This window comes from Pan troglodytes, chromosome 7 (assembly GCF_028858775.2).
Source record: "Pan troglodytes isolate AG18354 chromosome 7, NHGRI_mPanTro3-v2.0_pri, whole genome shotgun sequence".
NCBI classification, from domain to species: Eukaryota; Metazoa; Chordata; class Mammalia; order Primates; family Hominidae; genus Pan; species Pan troglodytes.
In genome coordinates this window covers 82,077,714-82,090,553 of record NC_072405.2, presented here as the reverse complement: position 1 = coordinate 82,090,553, position 12,840 = coordinate 82,077,714, and the positions used below count along the sequence as shown (strand labels likewise).

Here is a 12,840-nt window from a genome sequence, read left to right as displayed (position 1 = left end):
GGAAGACAAGTGAGAGAGCAATGGGCTGAAGGAATGAATAAAAATACAAAGGAAATTGAACTTAAATTAATATGGAGTGAGAAAGGGAGTGTAAAGAATTTCATGACTGGATGTTGGACTCAAGAGAGAGCAAAAGAGAGAAAGATGTGTAATGAAAGCCCTCATTTATTAAACACCACTATGGTCAAGGCATTCACCTCTCAGATAATCCGGTGCATTCACGTAGCCTTCAGCTTACAAATGATGAAAAAGAGGCTCAGAGAGATAAAATGACTTGCATAAGGACACACAGCTGGTCTGCAGTAGAGCTGGAGTTTTAATCCAAGTCTAACAGACTCCACATGCCAAGCCCTCTCCCTTCCTTGTTCAGGTGACAGGGAGAGTGTATTCATTTTCTCTTGCTACCTTAACGAATTGCCACAGACCTAGTGGCTTAAAACAACACAAATGTGTGATCTTGGAATTCTGTAGGCCAGAAGTCAGACAGGTGTCTCACTGGGCTAAAATCAGGAGTCAGCACTGCCTTTTTGGAGGCTCTAGGGGAGAATCCACCTCCTTTCCTTTTTCAGCGTCTAGAGGCCACTCACATTCCTTGTGTTGAGTCAAGGAATGTGAGTGGCCTCTAGAAGCTGAAAGCCCTCTTCCTCCATCTTCAAAACCAGCAACATTGCCTTTCTTGGGCCCTTCGTCCCTAGCCACATCTTTCTCTCTGACCACAGCCAGGAAATGTTCTCTGACTTTAAGCACTTGTGTCATTGCAGCGGACCCCGGGAGAACCCAAGGCTAACCTTCCCACGTCACCATTCATACCTTCATCTCATGCACAGAGTCCCTTTTGCCATGGGAAGTAATGTGTTCACAGGCTCTGAGGATTAGGACGTGGGCATCTGGGGGGCTACGATTCTGCCCGCCACACAGAGTGAGCCTGCCGTGTGGACTCGTGCCTCAGCAGCAGGTGGATGTGCCCGCAGCTCTGTTTCAGTAAGCCCCGTGACAAAGGGGACTTTGTGTTGAATCAAAAATAATTAAATAGGCCAGGCACGGTGGCTCACGCCTGTAATCCCAACACTTTGGGCGGCTGGGGCAGATGGATCGCTTGAGAGCCCAGGAGTTCGAGACCAGCCTGGCCAACATGGCGAAACCATGTCTCTGTTAAAAACACAAAAATTTCTCAGGCATAGTGATTCACGCCTCTAATCCCAGCTACTCGGGAGGCTGAGGCACAAGAATCGCTTGAACCCGGGAAGCGTAGATTGCAGTGAGCTGATATTGTGCCACTGCACTCTAGCCTGGGCAACAGAGCCAGACTCTGTCAAAAAAAAAAAAAAAGGCCGGGCATGATGGCTCACACCTTTAATCCCAGCGCTTTGGGAGGCCGAGGTGGGGGGATCATGAGGTCAGGAGATCGAGACCATCCTGGCCAACATGGTGAAACCCCATCTCTACTAAAAATACAAAAAATTATCTGGGTGTCGTGGCGGGCACCTGTAGTCCCAGCTACTTGGGAGGCTGAGGCAGGAGAATCGCTTGAACCCGGGAGGCGGAGGTTCCAGTGAGCCGAGATTGCACCATTGCACTCCAGCCTGGCAACAGAGCAAGACTCCATCTCAATAAATAAAGAAATAAATAAATAAATGACAAAACCCAGGAATTTGAAAAGGAATAATATTAGGAAAACAGCCTGGTCAGAGGAAGGCCTAGTAGCGAGGACTCTGCACTCAACATTTGTTCTAAGCACAGAACACATTCTGTGCAGTTACTCCTGCTGTCAGTTCCACTCTGCGTTGTTGTCAAGGCTAGCAGCTACACCATCATCCTTCTAAGAGCTTGACTGCAGAAATAAAGGCAGTGGCTAGGTCTGTGATTTAAGTGCTCGATTTTAAATGAATTCCCCAAATTCTAGAGTGAAAACACCTGTTCTTCATCTTAGGCAACTGTCTAAAATCTATGTGTCTCTCCGACCACCTACTCCTCTATTTTTTTTATGAGTAACCACCACCTTAGCAGGCAGATGCTCCTTTGTTCTGAGGGTAAGCCGTTTTAGAAAGTACCAATTTTATGGAAATTACCTGAACTGATAGGATCGTGGAAGCATGAATAAAAAGTGCAGGCTATAATGAAATTATTAGAAAACAGGGCAGCAAGTGGGTTAACTCAAGCTCAATATAATCCTTTTTTTATTTAAAAAAAGTCATATCATTGATTCATCTGAAATGTAACAGACTGAAGAGCCTATCGTAAAGTTTTAAGTTTAGAAATATACAAATGTCTTTTTGGTTTCTCTTATTTTATATAAAAAGAGACACGGTATTTAATTACAGACCTTTCAAAGAAAGAAAAGGATAACTTAGAAATACTAATATTGACATACTTTGGACAATAAACTTTCAAGCTTATTGAAGAACCTTCTGGTTTTTCAGTTATTTTTATGATTTAATATAGATTCAGTATCAGAGATTGCTGGGATGAGAAATTAGGAGAATACTCAACTGCAGATGAAGACATTTACATTCGAAACCTCTCATTTCCTTGTGAAAGGAGACGGATTTAATTAACTGCATATATGACTACTGTGTGCATTTTGAGGTGAATCTAGCAGTTAGATCAGCTCCCAGGAGGAGTTCAACATGAACAAGCTTTTCAGGGAGAAAAGGCAAAACAAACCAAACTTTGAACACTTAAAAAATGAAGGCCACATTTAGACATATTTTGTTACCATCGACTTTAATGGGAACTACTTGTCTATTTCTGGGAACCAGAATATGACGTCAGTGGGGAAAGACTGAAATGGAAAAAGACAAAATAAAAAGATCCATTGGACATCAATACTCAAAGACTCCACAAAGAACTACGTGTCACAAGGGGATAAGTTAACACCCACATTTTGCTAATGAAGACTGCCGTTATCTCTCAGAGAATGGCCGAATGCTGCTACATTGTCGTTACAAACTGTTTAGTCCTGAAGAAAGAAGCAGGGCTGGTTTCAACACTATTTGCAAATTGCTAATTGACAAGAGGAAAGTTAGAAATTACAGACATGACTGGACTCACCTCCATTCTGTGAGCACACACACACACACAGGCGTGCGCGCGCAAACCAAGGCCAAGAAATAGGCATGAAAAGTATCTTATTGGCATCATGTTTCTCCATTGCTATAACTACGTACAAAACAAGCGATACATGAAATGGTAGCGACATCTGTTCTAAAACCTGTGGGGCTTTACTCACAAAACAGTTGTAAAATCTTTGGGGGACAAAAATATTTCTTGTATCTATGCAGATGCTTTCCTCTAAGGGACAGACACACACACAGATACGCACACACAGTCACATGCAAATGAATATGTGTTGACCTGAAAAGACAGGAATAAGGAAAGGAAATGTCATCCACTTTTCTAAAATGCTTCTTTAATTTTTCTCCTTCAAAGGAAGCTACAGTTATTGCTTTAGATGTACCTTTTATTTCTTTTTTTAAAATCCTGGAACATATTAATCGTCATAAAGCTGAGTTTAAGATTCCGGTTAGTAGGCTGTGGTAACATACAAGTAGATGCTAAATGTGTTTGTTTTGATTTGCTAGGAAAACATCTTCTGAGCTGGGAAATGAAATCATTTAGTTGTCCATTTGTTTATGGCCAAAGACTTATGGAGCGTTCTGGATGCTTATGTTAGTGTATCTTTGAAATTCTCTAATCTGCGGCGTGTGGGAAGTTACACAGCTCGGATTTAAGCATCATTCAGGATGTTCCTCATTAAGGAACCCAGATTTGCCTTCTCCCCACAACTCCCCAAGATTAGTTTACACTTACTACACAGCAAATTGTCCATGTTGAAAGTGAAATGCAGATGGTAGGATTTAAACACCTTGTTATCAATTTACCCTCTCAGTAAATATAAAGTTTAGAGCTTGCTTCTTAATCAGGCTTCAAGTATGTCTTCCAAAATGAAGGTTATTTGCGTCTTCTCTCATTCCAAAGTGTCTTTTAATATTATGTAGCATATTTATAATGTTTTGAATTTTTAAAGCAACTGGCCTGTAGCAAGTTAACAATTTATTCTGTTAGAGTAGTTTAAACATGAGGATATTGTTGATTTTACCATCTTCTGAACAGGTTTGGAGGTATTTAGTAAAACATTTTTGTGGACTGTTAAATTTCAGTGTTTGTTCACAAAGCCACTGCATTATATGTTCTTTGAAATCATCAATCTGATAGCAAAAGCTCATTCTGCTTGCCAACTTCAGTATATACTTGGTTCTTGCTAAAGGTAGTGTGGCTCTTACAGGTATTGGCATGATCCTGTAGAAAGAGAAGCAAACTCATCTCTTTCCATAGTGTTCTTTAATCTGTAAAGTGTTGTTTCTGGGAAAATAGGGGGTGATGAAGTGTGAGAGGAGAGCCCTGATTCCTTGAGCTCATGGTGAGCAGGGAGGCAGCCGCTCTGAGGGTTCTGTCCGTACCTGTGAGAGGGGTACCTGGTCGGCAGGCCCTGCCCACTCTTGTTTTCCTGAACATGTTGAGCTTGTTGCTATCTGTACATCACAGTTAAACCCTTCACCCTTGATTTTTGTTCTCTTCACCTTTGCAATCCCAGTGTCTCTTCTCACTGCAGCATCCTACATGCCACAAGCCCAGCAAAACCCTGGGGCTTCTCCCTCCTGCTAGAAACCACAGGAAAGTAAGAAATGAAAAAGAATTTTCAGAGAAATGGAGGAGGGAACAAGATACTCAGAATGTGAAGAAATGGAGAATCCAGTAGTCTTGTCTCTGGCCACTGGGTAACAAAACCCAAGTGACATAATAATTAGTAATTTAGTTTTAGCCAAAATTGCAAGTGTTACGGAAGTGCTGAGCGAAGCCTCGGAAGTCAACCCAGGGCTGGGAGCGGACTGCCGACGGGACACTGTGTGCTCCCCACGAAACAATCAACCCCTTTTCTAGAAAATGGAGATAACTTTATGAGCTTACCTCAAGTAATTATTTGTGAGAAACAATAGAATGAGTGTGGAAGAGGTAATGAGTGATTTTGAAATATTAATATTAAAAGAAACTCTGCTGAAATCAGGTATGTGGAATGTGAGCGGCTTTAAATTTGGAGGAAATAAAGAGACATGAGCCACGCCTGTGATCCCAGCACTTTGAAAGGCCAAGGCGGGAGGGTTGCTTGAGCTTGGGAGTTTGAAGTTTGAGACCAGCCTGGTGACATAGCAGGACTTTGTCTCTACTAGAAATAAAAAAAAAAATTTAGCCAGGTATGGTGGTGCCTGCCTGTAGTCCCAGCTGCTTGAGAGGCTGAGGTGGGAGAATCACTCGAGCTTGGGAGGTCTAGGCTGCAGCGAGCCATGATCACACCACTGCACTCCAGCGTGAGCAACAGAGTGAGACTCTGTCCCAAAAAAAAAAAAAAAAAAAAAAAAGAGAGAGACCTGAGCAAGAATATAGATTGGTTTCAAATCTCTGCTCTGCCACTTATGAGCTGTGTGGCCTTAAGTAGGTTACTGAATTCTCTGAGCCTCTGTTTCCTTATGGGTAGGAACTATCTCACAAGGCTGTGATAACAACTCAGGTCATGGCAGGTAAAGGGCCAGTCCCATGACAATGGCGGAGTGATGCTCATCGAATGGTAGCTATTACTGTTTACATAGGTTAAGATAAATCGGTCACCACTGCCTCTTATAAATTGAAAAGAAATCCCTCTCATACTTATAAGCTATTGTATTCAGGGTTATCAGTGAGATGTGGGTTGAGTTATCTGATCAGGTAGATAAGGGACTGCCCCTTGGAAGCCTTTAAGCACACCTGTGGAGGAGAGCAGCCACGCAAGAATTCTGAAAATCCATTCGTGGCATCAAGTGAGAGAGCACGCCGCCATTCCAGACTCTAGGACATTCTTGGAGGGATGACGATCATTTTGACAGTGCACGGGGACCTGCCTGGCATGTTGATAAAATCATCCAGGAGATTTTGCAAGAGCTAAAACGCTGAAGCTGCTCCCTGAGACCTGGCCTTCGTCTCATATATGCAGTTCTCTTCAGATGGAAGACAGCAGGTGCCATGGGTCCTGGACTGGGTGAAGCAGGTCATTTGGTTCTGGTGTTCAGGCCACACTAAGAACCAAGTATTCCCAGTGTACCTAGTGAAAACAGGCTACAAGTAGCCTAAAAACGATTTTTTAAAGATTTTTAAAAATTGTTTTTAGTTGTTGTTTTGCCCTTGCTAGGAATAAAACAGGACCGAGAAGCCCTAGAGCTCGTAGGAACCCCATTCAGCAGTATCACATTGCACAGTTCCATTTCCTGGCTCTCAGTAGCCGTCTGTGATGGTGCTTTTGGGATCCAGCACTGTCACATCTGGGTATTTACCTAAAAAGTTTGAAATTTGTGTGTCAAGAGATATCTGCACCCTCATGTTTATTGCAACAGTATTCACAATAGCAAAGATGCGGGATCAACCTAAATGTCCATTAATGGATGAATGGAAAAAGATAATGTGGTATATAGACACAATGGAATATGTTCAGCTTTTAAAAAGGAAGAAATTATGTCATTTGCAACAACATGGATAGAATTGGAGAACATTATGCTAAGTGAAATATGCCAAACATAGACAAATCCCACATGTTCTCATTTATATGTGAGATATAAAACAATTGAACTCCCAGAAGCAGAGAGTACAGTGGTGGGTACAGAGGCTGGGGGTAGGTGGAATGGGAAAATGATAGTCAAAGGGTACAAAGTCTCAGTCAGATAAAAAGGATAAGTTTGATTTTTTTGGACATCTACTGCACAGTGTGGTGAATATAGCTAACAGTTGAGTACTGCACATTTTGATATTGCTCTGAGAGTATATTTCAGGTGTTGTCATCACAGAAAATGTTAAATAATTTATCATTATGTTACAAAAAATAATAAAATTTCAAATGTAATTGTCCACTTTGGAAGAAATTCATAAATTTCAGAATTTATGCCAATAATTCACATTTTAATGGCTCAGAAGAAAAATAACTGGTCTTTTGTTAAAACTGTTGAATATACAAAGAACTTGAAGTTCATGAGCCCACTCCGTGAAAATGGGAATATCTGGAAAAAGGTCTGGCATGGATTGGTCCTTGGAGCCTACAAGTGAGTGAGCCTGGCCTTTAGCGCCCCACGCGCATGTGTGAGGTGGGACAGTGGGCCCCGGTTGATGGACACAGGCTGTGGGCACGTGCACTGCCCTCAGCATAGCCGCCTTAGCACTTCAGGACTTAAAAGGACCTCAGAGTCACTGAATCAAAGCTCCCTGAGAGTCAAATTCCTCTGTGAATTCCTTTCTTGCAGGGAGGGTGGGGAGAACTGTCCAAACCTCAGTCTTTTGAGGGTGAGTTTAATTTTTGAAAACAGCAAAACTTCAGACAAAGCCAAGTCTAGTGAAGAAGGTCAACAACCAGGATGAACACATTAAAATAAGGTGGGGCCAAAAGATGACAAAACTGGTTTGCTTCTCTGACCCACAAAATGGTTCTGAGAGGTAATTCCAGAAGCACCTAGAGTAACACCCTCCTCCCACTGCTGCTGCAGGCACAACCTCTCCAAGGGTGGATAGAGAGCTCATATTAACATCTTTAAGGCTGGGCACAGTGGCTCACGCATGTAATCCTAGCACTTTGGGAGGCTGAGGCAAGCGGGTCACCTGAGGTCGGGAGTTCGAGACCAGCCTGACCAACATGGAGAAACACCGTCTCTACTAAAAACACAAAAGTAATCTGGCGTGGTGGTGCATGCCTGTAATCCCAGCTACTCGGGAGGCTGAGGCAGGAGAATCGCTTGAACCCGGGAGGCAGAGGTTGTGGTGGGCCGAGATCACGCCATTGCACTCCAGCCTGGGCAACAAGAGCAAAACTCTGTCTCAAAAAAAAAAAAAAAAAAAAAAAAAATCTTTAAAAATGGACATCATCTTTGGCTCAGAAATGCAATTTTAGGAATTTATCATAAGGAAAGTATTGAGATGATGCATAAAGATTGAACCAATAGGAAATTTGGTGCAGTGTTGGTATCACACGGGATATCGATAGGATACTGTGCAGTCATGAGAAGTGATGCTACTGAAATGTTTCTGTTGATACTGCACACATTCAATGAAAAGAGCACACAACAGATGAACGGACAAAAAACCATGGTATATGTATACAATGGAATACTACTCGGCCATAAAAAAAGAATGAAATCCTGTCATTTATGGCCATGTGGATGAAACTGGGTGAATGTGAAGTGAAATGAGCAGGGCACAGAAAGTTAAACACCACTTGTTCTTGCTCATGTGTGGAAGCTAAAAAGGTTGATCTTATAGAAGTAAAAAGTAGAACAGAGGATATTAGAGGTTGGGAAGGGTAGGGGGAAGAGAGGGATAGGGAGAAATTTATTAAAGGATACAAAATTATAGCTAGATATGAGGAATAAGTTCTATTGCTCTATACCACTGTAGAAAGACTATAGTTAACAGAAATATGTTCTATAGTTTCAAGCAGCTAGAAGGAGAATATTGTATGAACCCAACAAAAAGAAATGATAAATGTTTGAGATGATGGATGTACTAATTACCTTGATCTGATCACTATGCATTATGTGTATTGCAACATTGTTACCTACCCCATGAATGTGTACAATTATTATTTATCAATGAAAAAAAAAAAAGCAGGTTACCTACAGTGTTAAGACATGATCCAGGCTACAGTTTGTAGACATGGGGAGAGGATACAAAGTGATATGGAGGCTGGGGGCAGAGGCGCATGCCTGTAATCCCAATACTTTGGGAGGCTAGGAGTTCAAGACCAGCCTGGCCAACATAGTGCAACCCTGTCTCTACTAAAAGTACAAACATTAGCTGGGTGTGGTGGCTCATGCCTGTAATCCCAACTACTCAGGAGGCTGAGGTGCAAGAATTGCTTGAACCCAGGAAGTGGAGGTTGCAGTGAGTCAAGATCACACCACTGCACTCCAGCCTGGGTGACAGAGTAAGACTCCATCTCAAAAAAAAGAGAGAGAAAAAACAAGTGATATGGAAAGACATGCGCCAAGTTGTGAATGGTGAGCAGGACTGTGGATACATTTTACATTCTTTTTGCTTGTCTATATATTCTGACTTTTCTGTAACAAAAAACTATTTTTATAACAAAAAATAATACAGGGAGAGAGAGAGAAGAGAGAGAGAGAGAGAGAGATTTTGCTATCCTTAAAGAGAAGCTATGAGGTCCCTGTACAGTTTGCTGGAGCTGCTGTAGTAAAGTACTACCAACTGAGTGGCTTCATCAACAGGAGTGTATTGTCTCACAGTTCTGGAGGCTAGAAGTTCAAGATCAAGGTGCTGGCAGGGCTGGTTCCTTCTGAAGGCTGTGAGGGAGAATCTGTCCCAGGCCCCTCTCCTCACTTCGAGTGCTTTGCTGGCAATCTTTCGTGTTCCTTGGCTGCTGCGGCATCACTCCAGCCCCTGCCACCATCTTCACGTGGCGTTCTCCCTGTGTGGGTCTGTGTTCCAGTTTCCTCTTTTTATAAGGATACCAGTTATATTGGATCAGGTACCTACCCTACTCCAGTATGACCGCATCTTAACTAATTACATCTGTACTAATCCTATTTTTAAATAAGGCCACATTCTATAAGGCCCCATTCTGAGATACTGGGGGTTAGGACTTCAACATATGAATTTGGGGGAAGAGCACAATTCGACCTATAACAGTATCCAGGGAGATGGCCACACAGCTCCCACCCCACTGAAGTTAGCGCCTACCTCCCACCAAAACCCACCTGGCTGTTGTCCAGCATGAGCATGGGCCAGGATCAGGAGCTATGGGGTGGCATCACTGACCTTCTCCCTGCAGCACTCCAGGTCCAAAGAGATTATGATGATAACTGAGACTTGAGCGCCACATCCTCCCTGCTTCGGGATGCCCGGGCCAGGGCTGCAGATCTGCGTGGGCACTCACATCAGCACCTCTGATCTAGGAAGCCTGGTTTAAAGATTTGAAAGGAAGGAGTAATCTAAAGAAAAAGAAAGGACACATGCCGACTTTTGCTTGGATATAGGATTTGTGATTTAAAAACAACAATAGAAAAACAAGAGAGAAGAAAGAAAAAAGTATTATGAATATTACACATTAAACTCCACATATGGATGTTTATAGCAGTTTTATTCATAGTTGCCAAAAACTGGAAACAATCAAGATGTCCTTCAATAAGTGAACGGACAAACTGTGGTGCATCCATGCGATGGGACATTATTCAGCAATAAAAAGGAGCTACGAAGCTCATTTATGAAAAGCCATATCATTCACAAAAAGAGGGGCTGGGTGCAGTGGCTCACACCTGTAATCCCAGCAGTTTGGGAGGCCAAGGTGGGTGGATCACCCGAGGTCAGGAGTTCGAGACCAGCCTGGCCAACATGGTGAAACCCCGTCTCTACTAAAAATACAAAAATTAGCTGGGTGTGGTGGTGCACGCCTGCAGTCCCAGCTACTTGGGGGGCTGAGGCAGTAGAATCGCTTGAACCCAGGAGGCAGAGGTTGCAGTGGGCCCAGATCGTGCCACTGCACTCCAGCCTGGGCGACAGAGTAAGACTCAGTCACACACACACAAAAAGACATAGAGGAGCTTCAAATATACATTGCTAAGTGAAAAAGCCAATCTGAAAAGGTGACATATTGTATGATCCCAACTGCTATATGGCAAAACTGTAGCGATGGTAAAAAGATTGGTGGTTGCCAGGGGGCTGGTGGGGGTGGGGGGAGGTGAATAGGTGGGGCACAGAGGATTTGTAGGGCTGTGGAACTATTTTATATGATACTCTAATGGTGGATAAATGCCATTAGGCATTTGTTGAAACCCACAGAATGTACCACACAGAGTGAACCCTTATGTAAACCATGGACTTCAGTTAATGATAAGCTATCAATATTTGTTCATCAGCTATAACAAATGTACCATACCAATGCAAGATGTTAATGATTGGGGAAACTGTATTTAGGGGAGGGAAGAATATGGGAACTCTGTGTACTACCTGCCCAAGTTTTCTGTAAACCTCACAAGACTATTAACTAAAAAAGAATCACACCTCCAAAATATATTCTGAATAAAGAAACTTAAAGGAAATCATGCACTTAGTCAGCTACCCTAAAGGAGCTCTTGGCAGATAAAAGTTTGGGAAACCGCCAAGAGCTAGCTCGTTTTCAAAGGCAGCTGAGAAGACACAGATGCCCCAAGTGTGACCCAGCGGGATGCCCCAGGATGAAAACAGCCCTGCCTGCTCACGCCCATCTCAGACTCAGCAGAGCCCTTCCAATCTCACTCAGCAGTGTCGGGCTTGGGGGAGGGAAGGAAGACCCAAATTCTTACTCAAAGAAATAACAGTTTGGAACATGCACAAGAGTGTCAACAAGTTATGTAGATCTTATCAGCATGGCATTTTTGGTGCCTCCCAGCTATACAGCAAGGCTCCACCAGCCTGTTCACACCCTGCGGCTTCCCACGCACCCCGAGCCTATCAACACCTCGGGAGGCTCTGCCCGGCAGGCCTGCCTCCCCAGAGCATGACCAGCCCAAACTTTCTCTCTTTCCTCATCCTCTCAGGATCCCATCTTACCATCCATCCTCTCAGTCTGCATGAGGACCTACTGTCCATTCCTCTGCTGACATTCTGTACCTTGACTGGGGCTAAGTGTCTATCAGTTTGAACAATACCTTTATGCTCACTTTGGAAAGAATACTCAAGGTGGAAAATTTGGATGTCACACCTGAGAGAAGAGAATGTGTAGTTTCAGTAACGTGAGAAATTATGCAATGTCACCATGGAAGTATTTTAAGCTTATATGAGGTGTTGCCATGTTTGCAGATAAAACATCACAATTTTGCAAAACTGTGGAGAAGGGATAAGGCAGGAGACTTAAAGCCCTTCTAGTTCCGGTTATGTATATACACTGCTGCCTGATCATGCAGACTTTCTAGTGTACTTTTGTTAAACAATGCAAAAAAAAAATTATGTAGACTAATGAAAATGAGAGTCTTTCTATCTCAGCTTTCTTTCAGTTACTTGTTCATTACACTGAAGTCAGTGAATGGCTCTCTCTGTTTGTTTTCATTTTTAGGCAGCCTTAAGTGCCTTGAAACAATTTTCTGAACAAGGACTGGATCCAATCGATGGAGCAATGAATATCGAAAAAGGTTCTCTTGAAAAGTGAGTAAATCCCCTGTCAGTATTCTTACACCTTTAATTGTAACTGTACAAAAGATAAGACATAGATAATAATGTTTTAAAAAGTCAAGACAATAGTATCTACATCTTACACAATTATTAATAATACAATTAAATGTAAAGAAATGAAAACCAGTATATATGGCCATATACATCTCCTGTAATATTTCTGTGAAAGTTTTAACCTACTAATTGGTCATTGATTTTGCATTTCATTGCTTTGTTGGAAATATTTGTGCATTGTCCTGACTGTAGAGACTTGTAAAACTTACAAAACATTGTTTTTCACTTCATACTGTAGAGCATTGTCTGGCTAAGCCATTTTCAGAGGTAAAAGTTTTCACTCACAGTCCTGCTAAGTTGTGGGCAAAAAGCGGAGAGAAAAGAAAAGAAGTTGAGAGGAGGCGCCCCTCCCCTTGGCTGCATTTGGTTTTTCGTATTGTTTTCTATGAAACACCAGTACACATTGCCACAAAGTGTGGCTCCCAAGGGCTACAAAGGCAAAAATGCAGCTGTCATAATTATTTCTGAAATCCAGCTCATAGCTTTGTTTTAATGAGATGTGAACAGAAGGTCTCACCAAAGAGACTGAATTTGGGGTCTCTCCGGAGACTCAAT

General features: G+C 42.5%; 1 protein-coding gene across 17 annotated transcripts in view; it reads left to right on the top strand.

Moving 5' to 3' along the window:
- Positions 1 to 12,840, top strand: part of STAU2 (staufen double-stranded RNA binding protein 2) — a 325,206-nt gene that overhangs the window by 310,762 nt on the left and 1,604 nt on the right. For all 17 annotated transcript variants that reach the window (XM_054656829.2, XM_009455516.5, XM_063816396.1 and 14 more), the window contains one exon: positions 12,116 to 12,204. In XM_054656829.2, coding sequence (XP_054512804.2) covers positions 12,116 to 12,204 — 89 coding nt within the window. The remainder of the gene's footprint in view (positions 1 to 12,115; positions 12,205 to 12,840) is intronic.